Source organism: Candida theae (assembly GCF_024610275.1).
Source record: "Candida theae strain CBS 12239 chromosome Unknown scaffold112, whole genome shotgun sequence".
NCBI lineage: Eukaryota > Fungi > Ascomycota > Pichiomycetes > Serinales > Debaryomycetaceae > Lodderomyces > Lodderomyces theae.
The window spans coordinates 1-11,943 of record NW_026261359.1 but is presented as its reverse complement, the minus strand read 5'-3'; the positions used below and the strand labels follow the sequence as shown (position 1 = coordinate 11,943).

General features: G+C 40.0%; 4 protein-coding genes across 4 annotated transcripts; 3 read left to right on the top strand and 1 right to left on the bottom strand. All coding sequences in view use genetic code 12, as the record gives it.

Annotated features, from left to right (window-relative positions):
* Positions 1-993: 993 nt before the first annotated feature.
* On the top strand, positions 994-2,367 carry KGF57_000686 (uncharacterized protein; the record flags this gene model as incomplete). Its single annotated transcript, XM_051755180.1, has 1 exon — positions 994-2,367. The coding sequence occupies one exon, from the start codon at positions 994-996 to the stop codon at positions 2,365-2,367; it is 1,374 nt and encodes a 457-aa protein (XP_051610807.1).
* Positions 2,368-3,430: 1,063 nt separating this feature from the next.
* OSH3 (oxysterol-binding protein related protein) lies at positions 3,431-6,004 on the top strand (the record flags this gene model as incomplete). The annotated part of the gene is made up of 1 exon (XM_051755179.1): positions 3,431-6,004. The coding sequence occupies one exon, from the start codon at positions 3,431-3,433 to the stop codon at positions 6,002-6,004; it is 2,574 nt and encodes an 857-aa protein (XP_051610806.1).
* A 988-nt stretch (positions 6,005-6,992) lies between these two features.
* Positions 6,993-9,119, top strand: SPO75 (Spo75p; the record flags this gene model as incomplete). The annotated part of the gene is made up of 1 exon (XM_051755178.1): positions 6,993-9,119. The coding sequence occupies one exon, from the start codon at positions 6,993-6,995 to the stop codon at positions 9,117-9,119; it is 2,127 nt and encodes a 708-aa protein (XP_051610805.1).
* Positions 9,120-9,159: 40 nt separating this feature from the next.
* On the bottom strand, positions 9,160-11,517 carry KGF57_000683 (uncharacterized protein; the record flags this gene model as incomplete). The annotated part of the gene is made up of 3 exons (XM_051755177.1): positions 9,160-9,200; positions 9,274-10,994; positions 11,183-11,517. The coding sequence occupies 3 exons, from the start codon at positions 11,515-11,517 to the stop codon at positions 9,160-9,162; spliced, it is 2,097 nt and encodes a 698-aa protein (XP_051610804.1).
* Positions 11,518-11,943: the final 426 nt, after the last annotated feature.

Genomic DNA, 11,943 nt, shown 5'->3' with positions numbered 1-11,943 from the left:
CAGAAATCACTCTTTGTGGTGCAGTGGTCCTATAGTGTAGCTTGGTTATCACTTTCGGTTTTGATTAATTTAGTCAAACTTCCGAACAACATCAGTTCGAATCTGGTTAGGACCTTTAATTTTTTTTTGCTATTTTTTTTTTTTAGCTCTCATAAAAGTCAATATGTGTCCCACTTTTTTGTTTCCTTGGNGTGAAATAGAAAGCCACTTCTGTAGGTCTTATTAGTGCTACTTCTTTTTACAATCAGCTGAACCCTGGAGGTTGAAGAGAAAATTTACCACAGTTGGAGTACATTTTTCTACGCTGGTAAAGAACTTTTCAATCACGGTCAATCGAAAGCAAAATTGCGATAGTTCACTATTTGTAATACTTTTGACTTCTCTCCTTTGTACAACCAACGATTCCGTTTAATACTAATATTTTGAGAATGTCGCTTGTGAGGTTTGTCCAGGCCACAATTCCTGTCCTGGCATAATCAATGTGATGATTTTTTTTTTTTATTTTTTATTTTCTTCGCCGTCTAGACTTGCTGCGAAATTACAAATAGAAATCAAAAAACTTCACAGAAGAGGCGTAATCTTTCAAATAGACTCTGTACAGAGTCAACTTGCTTATTGAGTAAGAGATTCTTACAGGGAAAACAAGGCTGTTGCTACACTAACCAGGAACTACCATTGTTTAGTTGTTCTTCCTTTAAAGAATTAGACTAAATAGCACCGTGGTCACTGCTGAAAGACATCTTGGTATTTGATATTCCTTCTATTTAAGCAATAAGCTCTTCCCCTATTTGTCACCATTATCTGGCTGGACACTGTTTTCATGTATTGCAGACGTTTTTGTTTCAATTTCAATCAAAGCGAGTTCATAAATTCTGCAACAAATTCCGCGGTGGATAAAGAAAAAAAAAGGAAAAATAAACCAAAATCTCTCCCTCTCTCTCTCTCTATATATATATGAATTCTCCCCACTTTTACATCACCATCAACCATAGAATGGAGGAACAGGACACTTCAAAAGCCAGATACAACGACACAATCACCATCACGGACTATGCAAGCTCATTTAATCTAATAGATAATGATTCAACACCAGATTTAAGAAATTTGAAATACAAGACAAACACAGACCATCTTAATTGTCCCATTTGCCAACAACCATTCATAACTCCCCTAACTACCATATGTGGCCACACTTTTTGTAAAGAGTGCATACTAGAATTTGTCAAGTCCTTAAGAAATGGGACTACTAGTAATGATCATGCTGGTCATTGTCCGCTAGATAGAACGCCCATTGATCCCGTCAACACCAATGACTTGTTTCCCACACCACTAATTGTTACCAATCTAGTTGATGACTTGAAAGTGTATTGTTTAAACAGTGAGCGTGGATGTGACTGGTCTGGAAGTAGGTGGGAAGTCGACCACCATGTAACGGAGCAGTGTCCATACACTGGAGTCAAGTGTGGTGGTTGTCGTTATGATGATAGCAAGTATTGTGAGTTACTAGTGGAAAGAAGGTACCTTAAGGATATTGAGGCAAATGAATGTGTACACAAGTTATTCAAGTGTGAGTTTTGTGATTCTGAATTGACAAAGATTGATGAAAATGAGCATCTTGAGCAGGAGTGTTTGTATAATTTTAAAACATGTGAATTGTGTGGTAATGACTCGATACCACAAAAGAATATGGCAAAGCATCAAGACAATTGTTTGAAAATGGGTAAAGTCAAGTGTCCTGCGCATGAGATTGGATGTCGATGGGTAGGTTCGAATGAAACCTCATTGGAAATACATCTTCAAAATGGAAATTGTCAATTGAATCAATTTCTCCCCTTTTATACATCAATGAATGAGAGGATGACTAGTTTAGAGCTGGAAAATGAGTTTTTGCAACGTCAACTACACAAAATATTGGATTCTATAATACAGGGTAAAGTCACCAATTTGGGATATAATGAAGGCTTGGAGGAAATCAACAAGTATTCGGGCGAAGCAGATCAGGATAAGCTTATATACCTCAATTTTGAACTAGATCGACTCAAGTTTGAAATCAATGAAAAGCTAATTCCATTTATGAATAGGTCAAAGATTAGTGACCAGGAGAAAATGATAAAGAACTTGGTTAATGACAATTTTATGATGAGAGAAGATATGAATTTGCAGCGAATGATGATCAATAGTTTGAGAAAACAATTGCAGTTTATGTTATTCTCTCGAAACAGGGGTGGTGTCGCTGCCGGTCTTAGTGGGGGACTAGGAAATGGCACAACGATGCCGGGCACCCTACACAGTGACGATTTTGCCACGGACTTGTATGAACTAGAGTCAAGAAGCAGCTCTGAAGAGAGGTTTAATTTGAAGTTGTAATTAGTAATGTCTATGTGTGTAATGAACGAAAAAACACCGTACTAGTGTGTGACTAAATTTATTGGGGGGGGGGGGGTTTGTGGAGAGATGGTGCTTGTGCGTGTGAAACTTTAGTCGCACACGTGATAATTTTTCAGTGTCCACTCAACACATACACATACACATAGACACATACACATACACACAGTAACTTTTAACTTTCGGTACTGTTCTCTTACCGAGGAGTATGTTTTACTATATGTTGGTCTATGGTAATGTCTGTGTCAAAGTGAGTAATGTAGTCCCTACAGATGAAGATCAGCTCTCTTTCTTATAATACACTCACTATGTATAGTTCCCATTTCCCCACACGCACACTTTCTTGTCTCCTTCTCCTCCTTACTAATCTCTCTTTGTTATATATGTGTGTTTTTTCTTTTTTTTTTTTTAACCCATTGTACATATTAACTCCGTAGAGAAGAAGAAGAAGAAGAACAGAATAAATAAAAAAATAAAAGAAAAAAAAGAAATTCAGTCTTTTCTTCTAATTGGCGGGGGGGAGGGGTGTGTATATATGTGTATATGTGTGTATATATGTGTATATGTATATGTATATGTGTATATGTGTATATGTGTGTGTGTGTATATGTATAAGTATATGTGTATGTGTACGAAAAGAATTGGACTTTTAATCTCCGTTTGTGTAACTCTTTCTTGCTCAACCATTTTTTATTTTTATTTCTTTATTTTTTTTTTTTAATTTTTTTAATTTCCAGATATAAGGGACTCCAATTAGCCCATATATTACCATCTTCTTCTTGTCCAATCAAGTCTACAATTTACCCTAGATTGAGTGTTTCTAAGGTTTACTAAGTATTGAAAATCCAAACTTAAATAGTATACCAAACTACAACACTTTGAAACGCCTGGAAATCGAACGCTAACTTCATCATCGTCAAACAGTTATTTCCCCATACTTACCACGTGCAAGGATTCCCCCCATTCACTCCTTCCCTCATTCACTACTTCCCTCACCCCATCACTTCCTTCCCTTCCTTCACTCACTCCCCCCCATTCAACCTAAATGCCTGCCGCATCTGAATCCTCAATGGAAACGTTGGAGATTCACTCAAAAGATTTCTTGATCAAGTGGATCAGTGCTCCAGAAAACTCCACCATAGATTGGCAAGTGAAACCATTGAAAAAATCCATCAATTTCTCATTTTACCAACGGAAGGACGACAATTCTTCATCCCAATCCTCTTTTGATGTATCGGAAAAGAGTACACCTTCCAGTGATTTACCACCACCTCAAATAAGAACTAGAACAGGGTCAACAGCATCAGTAAATCAGTTTAAAAAGTCGAATGATGTGTACAAGTCAAAATCAAGAACCTCCACTTTGTCTTCAATTGGCCAATCTGACTTATCTTTAGTCAAGAATTACAACAAATTGATTGCCAATGAGCTAGTTCATGGGAAATTTCACACCGAAACAGGAGGAATGTTTGCATTTGTTTTTGACAACTCATTTTCCAAGACTATTGCCAAATCAGTTGAGTTTTATGCACATGTTGTGGCTACTGACTTGCCACAAGAAGAAAAAATTGAGCACAATGACCAGCATGTGTTTGACGACAATGCAGACAACTCTCTTGCTGGGGAGGTTTTGCAAAGTGTCATGATGAAAAAGAGAAGAAAGAAGTTGCAAGGGTTTGTCAAGCGTTATTTTGTCTTGAACTTGAAGAGAGGGTCTTTGTCCTATTTCAAAGTTGACGATAACAAATTGAGGGGTCAAATGCCTGTTAAAGAAGCAATCATATCTGCAAACCCTTCTAATCGACAATTTATTATCGACTCCGGTATGGAGGTGTGGCACTTGAAAGCAGTAAACCAAGCAGATTTCAAAGCTTGGGTCAACGCATTCAACGCAATCAAGAAACAAGAAGGGCCAAGTGCAGTGACGACTACTTCAAAATCTCCTACACCAAAGTCACCTACCGAACTAAACTTGATTTTACAAAAATTGGACAAATTGAAACTCGAAAATCCATCACCTTTGGTGGCGGAGATTTACCAAGATGTTTTGAATTTGAGCAATAGAAGAGGCGGAGAAGTACACGACGGTCCAGGTCCTAATGGTGACTTGCAATCGGTTCACACATCAGAGTTTTATGATGCAGATGAAGAATTTGATGATGACGGAGTTCAATTCCTTGACAATGAAGAATATGCACCACAGCAAGAAGACGAAGATTTGGAAGTGGATGAAAGCTCATCGGAAGAAGAAGAGGATTATGATGATCAATATCTCAACAGAAGACATTCTCGCTTAAGTGAAACTGCAACAGGAGCAGCAGGAGCAGCAGGAGCTGCAGGAGCTGCTGCAATTGACCAGACTCGGAACCAATACAATACAGATAACAAACAAGACATACCTTTTCCAACAGTTGGTGGCGAAAATGACTTGTATCCATTACCTCACGAACCTGTTGCGCGTGATTATGATATCCCTGCTTGTAAGCACTCGCCACCATCGCTTCTCAGTTTTGTTCGTAAAAATGTTGGTAAAGATTTGTCAACCATTGCTATGCCTGTAACGTACAACGAACCCACCACTGTGCTTCAAAAGTTTGCTGAAATGCTTGAATATCCTCAAATTGTCACCAATGCGGTTGAATCAGAATTTGAAGGCGACAATGGAGAAAAAATCTTGAGAATTGCTGCATTTGCATTGAGTTCGCTCTCTTCACAAAGAGCCAAAGAGAGAAACAAGAGGAAACCATTCACACCATTATTGGGAGAGACTTATGAATTGGTGAGAGAAGATTTAGGCTTCAGATTAGTTTCCGAAAAGGTCAGTCATAGACCTCCTGTCTTTGCCTTCCATGTCGACACCGAGAACTGGACCATGGACTTTGCCTTATCGCCAACTCAAAAGTTCTGGGGTAAGCAATCTGAAGTAACCACAAAGGGGTTAGTGGTGTTGACTGACAAGTTAAGTGGTGAAAAGTTTACTTGGAACCAACCAACAACAATGATCAAGAACATTATAGCGGGAGAAACGTACGCTGAGCCAAATGGAACAATCACCATCAAGTCTTCGAAAGGATACAAGGCGGTTGCCGAATTTGCTAAAGGTGGAATGTGGAGCGGAAGATCCGAGGATGTTGAAGTCAAGGCATTTGACAAGTCCAAAAAGGAGTTGCCATACACCGTGTCTGGAAAATGGACAGAGCAATTCATTCTCAAGACAAAGTCAACTGAAAAGAGTATATGGCAAGCTGGTGAATTGTTACCCAATTATCAGAAAAAGTATGGTTTCACCACCTTTGCAGGAACTTTGAACAAGATCACCGAGATTGAACAAGGATTCATTCCACCTACTGATTCAAGATTCAGACCAGACTTACAAGCATACGAAAAAGGCGACGCCGATAAAGCTGAAGAGTTGAAGAATAAGCTTGAACAAGATCAACGTGTAAGAAGAAAACAAATGGAAGAGAGCGGCACAGAACATGTACCTCAATTTTTCCGTTTTGTTGGTGATAAAGGCGAACCTGCCGATGAAGGTGCTTGGGAACTCATCACTGGGGAAAAGAGTTATTGGAACAGGAGAAAGAATCAAGATTGGCAAGGGTTGGTCCAATTGTGGTGATGTTTTTAGACTTTTCGTTAGACATTTAGATTATCTGCATTTGTTTTACTCTTTCATTGTAGCAGTTTTGAGCGGTACCGAAACAAGTTGGTATTTTTTTTGTCGGAGAACTGGTTCTTAGTTGTAAGGGGGGGGGAGAGGAAAGGTGTTATTTCCCGCTTTGACAAGAACAATGGTTCTCAATGGGGCAGTAAAGTAAACCATACCACCGATTCATAGAATTCTTCGGTAAGCAAAACCTTTAGGCTAGGAACTGCAAAAGGATAAAACAAAAAAAAATAAAAAAAGAAAAAATTGCTCCCAAACAGGGAATTGAACCCTGGTCTACCATGCGACAAACGGTAATTCTAGCCACTAAACTATCTGGGAATAATGAACGAGCGTGTGGGTTCGTTGTTCGTGAAGTGGAAAATTCTCACTCCCGTCAAATGTGCGCTTGCTCGTGACTTCGGACTTTCAAGTGCGCATTTGTGGCTGCGAAACAATAATGGAATAAAAAAGTAATTCTACAAAACCAACCACGCTCTTTCCATAACGATAAACTTCTCCCACCTCATAAACAATGCTGTCGATAGATATACAACAGAACGACTACAAGACCCTAACTCAAACGTATATGGAGTTTTTCAATACTAAACAATTTGCAACGTTTCTAAACACTACCCAAACAGGTGCAGCCCATTCATCATCAGGTATTGATTTCTCCGTGTTTATGAAAACTTTATTCACTTCCATATGTTTCTGCACCATCCAACTAACGCTATTCTGTCTATTGCGATCGGTGTTTAATTCACTATACCAACCACGATGTTTTTGCGTTCCTGTTAATGAAAGAATGGAGGCTCTACCAAGAGGGTTTTTGAAGTGGATCGTTCCAACATTGAAAAGCAGCATAAACACATACTTGTCCCTTGGCTTGGACGCATACTTCTTTATCCGGTTCATCTCAGTCTTGTCACTTTTCTTCCTATTTATAGGAACATTGAATATGATAGTTTTGATTCCCATAAATTTCACCAGTGGCGATGACAAATACACTGCTTCGGGGTTGGACAAATTGAGCCTCTCCAATATTTCTCAATCCAACGTGACCAGATTGAATGCCCACTTTGTCATGGGGCTTCTCACAATAGGCTTGTTCCATTGGTTGATCATATACGAGTTCCAAAGCTTTGTCACCATTAGACAATCATATCTCCTTTCTGACTCTCACAAAAATTCCATCATGGCAAGAACCTTGTTGGTCTTTGATGTACCTCCGTATTTGCAAGACAAAACCATACTCAGGGACTTGTTTCAAGTGGTTCCTGGTGGTGTTCGAAATATCTGGCTCGTTTACAATTTTGAAAAAATCGATCATGAAGTAGAAAAAGCCCGCAATGCATTGATGTATTTGGAAATGTCACAAATGTTGATATTGACTAGGTATTATCGTTCAACTTGGTTAAAACTGAATGTTGATACAGACAAGTTCTTGCTGCAAGCAGATACCAAGTTTTATCCTCCCATATATTGCACATCCATAAGAATCCCCCAAATTGATCGTTGCATCCGATTGAAATTTCCCGGCTGGTTAAGAGCTTTTGCATTTCAGAAACGAGTGTCTATGTCAACTTGGGCATTGGAGATGTTGGCAAAATGCCAAGTAACCATAGATGAGGAGCTCTCCAACATGGCAAATGACAATTTGACAAGACACAACAAGGTCTTTATCGAGTTTGAAGATCAAAAGGGGGCATGCATCGCCCATCAGACACTACTTTCGCAAAGCCAAGGCTGCTTGGACAAGACCTTGATTGAAGTCCACCCCGATGACATTATATGGAGAAACATATCCCGCATTGATGGGATCGCTTGCAAGTTTGAAAAGTACTTGGTGACATTGATATTTGTCACCGTTGTTATATTGTACGTTGTTCCAGTGTCGCTCATCGGTTTGGTTTCGCAAATACCATTACTCACCAAGCTCATGCCATTTCTCAACTGGATTTACCAACTCCCTGAAGAGGCAAGGGAAACGATATCGGGGTTTCTTCCATCAATCTTGCTCACTGTTCTCACTGAAATGGTTGTAATGTTGTTCAGATTCCTCTCATATTTCAAAGGCAAAGCAACAGGAAGTGAGATTGAGATGGACTTGCAACGGTGGTATTTTGCATTTTTATTTGTTCAGCAATTCCTCGTCGTCACCATTCTGTCAAGTGTCACTGTGATTTGCAGACAAATCATCGACCAACCAACTTCCATCCCGGTCTTGTTGGCAACAAACTTGCCCAAATCGGCAACATTCTTTTTCCAGTACATTTGCCTACGAGCATTTGCCCTTTGTGGGAACAGCTTCCTCAGGATAAAACAATTGGTGCTAATCAACACATGGTACAAATGGGTCGACATCACACCACGACAAAAGTTCACCAGACTCACCACCCTTCCCAAAATCAAATGGGGCACCACTTTTGCAGTGTACTCAATCTATGCATGCATCGGGATCTCATATTCAATTATCTCCCCACTCATTTCCATATTCATCATTTTTTTTCTCAACTTGTCCATATTGTACTACAAGTACGCCTTGAAGTATGTTTTCAGTCACATCAACTGCTCTGAGACCATGGGAAGACTATACCCTAGCGCATTGTTACATTTGTATGTTGGCATCTACTGTCTTGAATGTTGCTTGATTGGAGTATTTTTCGTCCTGAAAGATTCGCGAGGATCTCATCCTTTGAGATACCAAGGATTCATAATGACTTGGGTATTGTTTTTCACAATATTTGCAAACACATTGATCTATAATCGTTACATTCCCTACTTTTCAAATTTGCCAATTTTATCGGATAAAATGTACAGAATTGACAAGAAATGCGAAACTTCAGCCACTAGCACAAAGATCGACACTAATCATGACGTGTTGTTCTTGCATCCTGCATTCAAGTATGAGGCTCCCAAAGTTTGGTTGCCAAAGGACCCCAATGGGTTTACTGACTTGCAGCTTGGACAATTGCAGTCGAAAATGACGACATTGGTAGGGCAAACAGACGGGGCATACGCATCATTGGGGAGATTATTGAGTTTGAAAGTTGTAGTGTCTGATGCTCCACCAGACTACAAGTGACCATACCTTTCAATTAGATTTTGTTTGACTCTTAGTTTGCTTAAAAGTGTTCTCCATGCGCATAGGGCTTGGATTGTTTGACTTCTCTGAACCGCTCTTTGTTCATCAATTTTGTATGTGAGCCAGGTCTTTTTAGCAGTGACTTCATCCTCACTTGCAACGACAACTCCACTTTTAACGGGATATGCAGATCCACCTTTGAATGCAAACCCTACAACCACTGGAACGTACTCCACTTTGCTTTTCGAAAGTGCCAATTCAACGTCTGTCATTTTTAGCCACACGCAATCTTCAGGAACCATGCTGGGCCTAAATAGTTCAATATTGCCATACTTGTTTCTTGGTAGAACACCATTGATAACTTTTGGCCGGATATAAGGGCATGTTTGAGAAAAAGAGTACAACGGTAAATTGTTCAACTCAGGATCACTCGTGTCGTTCATATTGAACATTCTTCTTCGGTGTAAAGTTCTTGGATTAGCTTTGACTATTTTTATTGGCTTTCCAAGCTCTTTGGGCTTTACTGATCTCCCACAAAATTTCCACTGCTGTTCCGATTTACCTACTATGAGGCTATTTTTGAAAAAGACTTTGCATTTCTTACCGTTGAAAGACTTTGCAATCGGTGTGGCCTTGGCATCGATAACCTCATTATATCTCAAAGTAGACTTTGTTGTAAAATTTGGACTCCTTTTCATTGCCGAAAGCGTTTTGGGAATGCTGAAATTGCCCATTGCGATAACTCGTAAAGTATCCAACTCCAAGTTGTCTTCAGCAGTATACTGCTTCCTCGAGTTCAATATTCGGATGATTGATTGAAGTAATAAGGCAGAGCGACCTGATTCCGTTCTCAAATCAAGTCTATTAAACCATCTGTAGGAGACATCACTCATGTATCGGGAACTAACATCAACTACAAGATTGGAATTTGAAAAACCCAACACATAATGCATAGACATTTGACAAAATTGGTCCTGAACTGGGAAGTAGATGCTTGTGTAAGATTTTTGGACACTGGACAGATTTCTTTTCAATCGTACCAACCGTTTCTCTTCTTCCAAAAAGCATTGCGTCTCAATGACAAAAATCTCAGACGTGTTCATCGGATTAACAAGCTCGGTCCAAAAATATGGATATAGTAGATCGTTATCCTTGTTTATACTGAGTATTTTATGGTCCAATCGTGGTTGCAATCTAGCCAGCTTCTTGGTACTCAAAACAGGCAACGAAAAGAGAAGCCTTGCCTCAAGTCCCAAGCTGCGGAGCAACGCCGTGAATATCTGCGCACCAACGTCCCGGTTATGCTGAAACTTTTTGATCACTAGTAAAAGTTCCTTTACCCCGGAAACGGGTTTGGAGTTATTTGGAAAGTAGTTGTCGGCCAGTTTGAACTTTTTTGGTAAATACCCAAGCACTCGTAGCCCATTCGAGTCATGCTTGAAGTTCTTTCTAAACCACTTTATCAAGTACTTTATGAGATACACCAAATGTTCATCAGTGGGGTTCTTTTTGAATTTCTTATATTGTTTTGAAAACAGATCAGGCACAAGCTTCTTCAAAGCTTTCAAAACTCTCCTATCGGAGAGTATCTTGTTACGTGTCCAAGCATGGAGGGTGTAAGCGACGATACCCAAGTATTGACTGCTGATTCTTTTCTGTTTCTCCTCTATCCGCTGCCTCAACTTCTCCTTTTGTACATCATTTACATCCCCAATAGCAATGTTGAATTCGCTTGCCGCATCTTCGAAGGGCGTGGGCGGCTGGTGATTGACCAATTGCAAGGGTACATCTTCAAAGTCAGAATCCGAGTCGAGATCAAGTTCCCCAGTGCATTTGCTTTTCTTCAATGGTGGTTCATTGGCTCCTTCGTCATCACTAGCGATAAAAAGCTCGCTCATATTTGGCCTTTAAACAAAGAGTTTCCCCTCGTGCTGGTCGCGAGAAAAACCAGAGATCTTCATTATTACGTGAACAATTAATCATGTATTATGCTACTAATTTCTAAAAACTCGGGAATCAACGACCACTGATTGCCCAGCTCTACCTCTGAGTCGTGCCCATACAAAGTGAGCTTATCGAAGGACGCAACGGCGCAATAGTTTTTGACAGTTTTGATTATTTCTGTGCCGTCTTCTTCATTTACTTCCCTTTGTAAAGCCTCGTTTTTGTTTACTAAGTACCCTTTGACATCGCTTTTCTTCAAATCAACTTCTTTTGCAACTAACCGACAACCCCTAAAGTACGCAGTAGTAACCTCAGATCCATCGTTCTGCTTCTCGGTAGTTTTCGAAGGTGTGAAATATTCAGATGTGTTTGCTGGACCACTATATTGAAGATGCATAGGTAGCAATGAGGCTTCTACCTCAGGTATCTTTTCTGCACAAGATATAATGGACATTGGCGTTGTATAGCTGGTGTTTGTGAACAATAAAGCTGTGGAACACGTCTGCACCAAACTCGTTCCCAACTTTTGAGGGGAGTTTAGGGTAGTGTACTTTGGGACATTAATTCAGGTGAGGTAAGTATGAACTTAAAAAACGTACACGAGTGAAGGGAAGAGTGCTTCGAAGGTGGCACCTACACATGTGCAACTATCATAACAAACACCATAACAACACAACAGAGCCCCCCCCCCCTCCCCCAACCCCACTTGTAGGTGACTTGCTCGCGGCTTGAGTGCCGACAGTGCATAAAACTACGAAAGATCCTTTTGAAGATATATGTCATCTGAATATACTCCTGCAAGTCAGTGCACACATGCACACCTCTACACAAGCTTTCCCACATGGCAAGAGCAGAGTTAGGCACGTCAAAGTACGAAGCC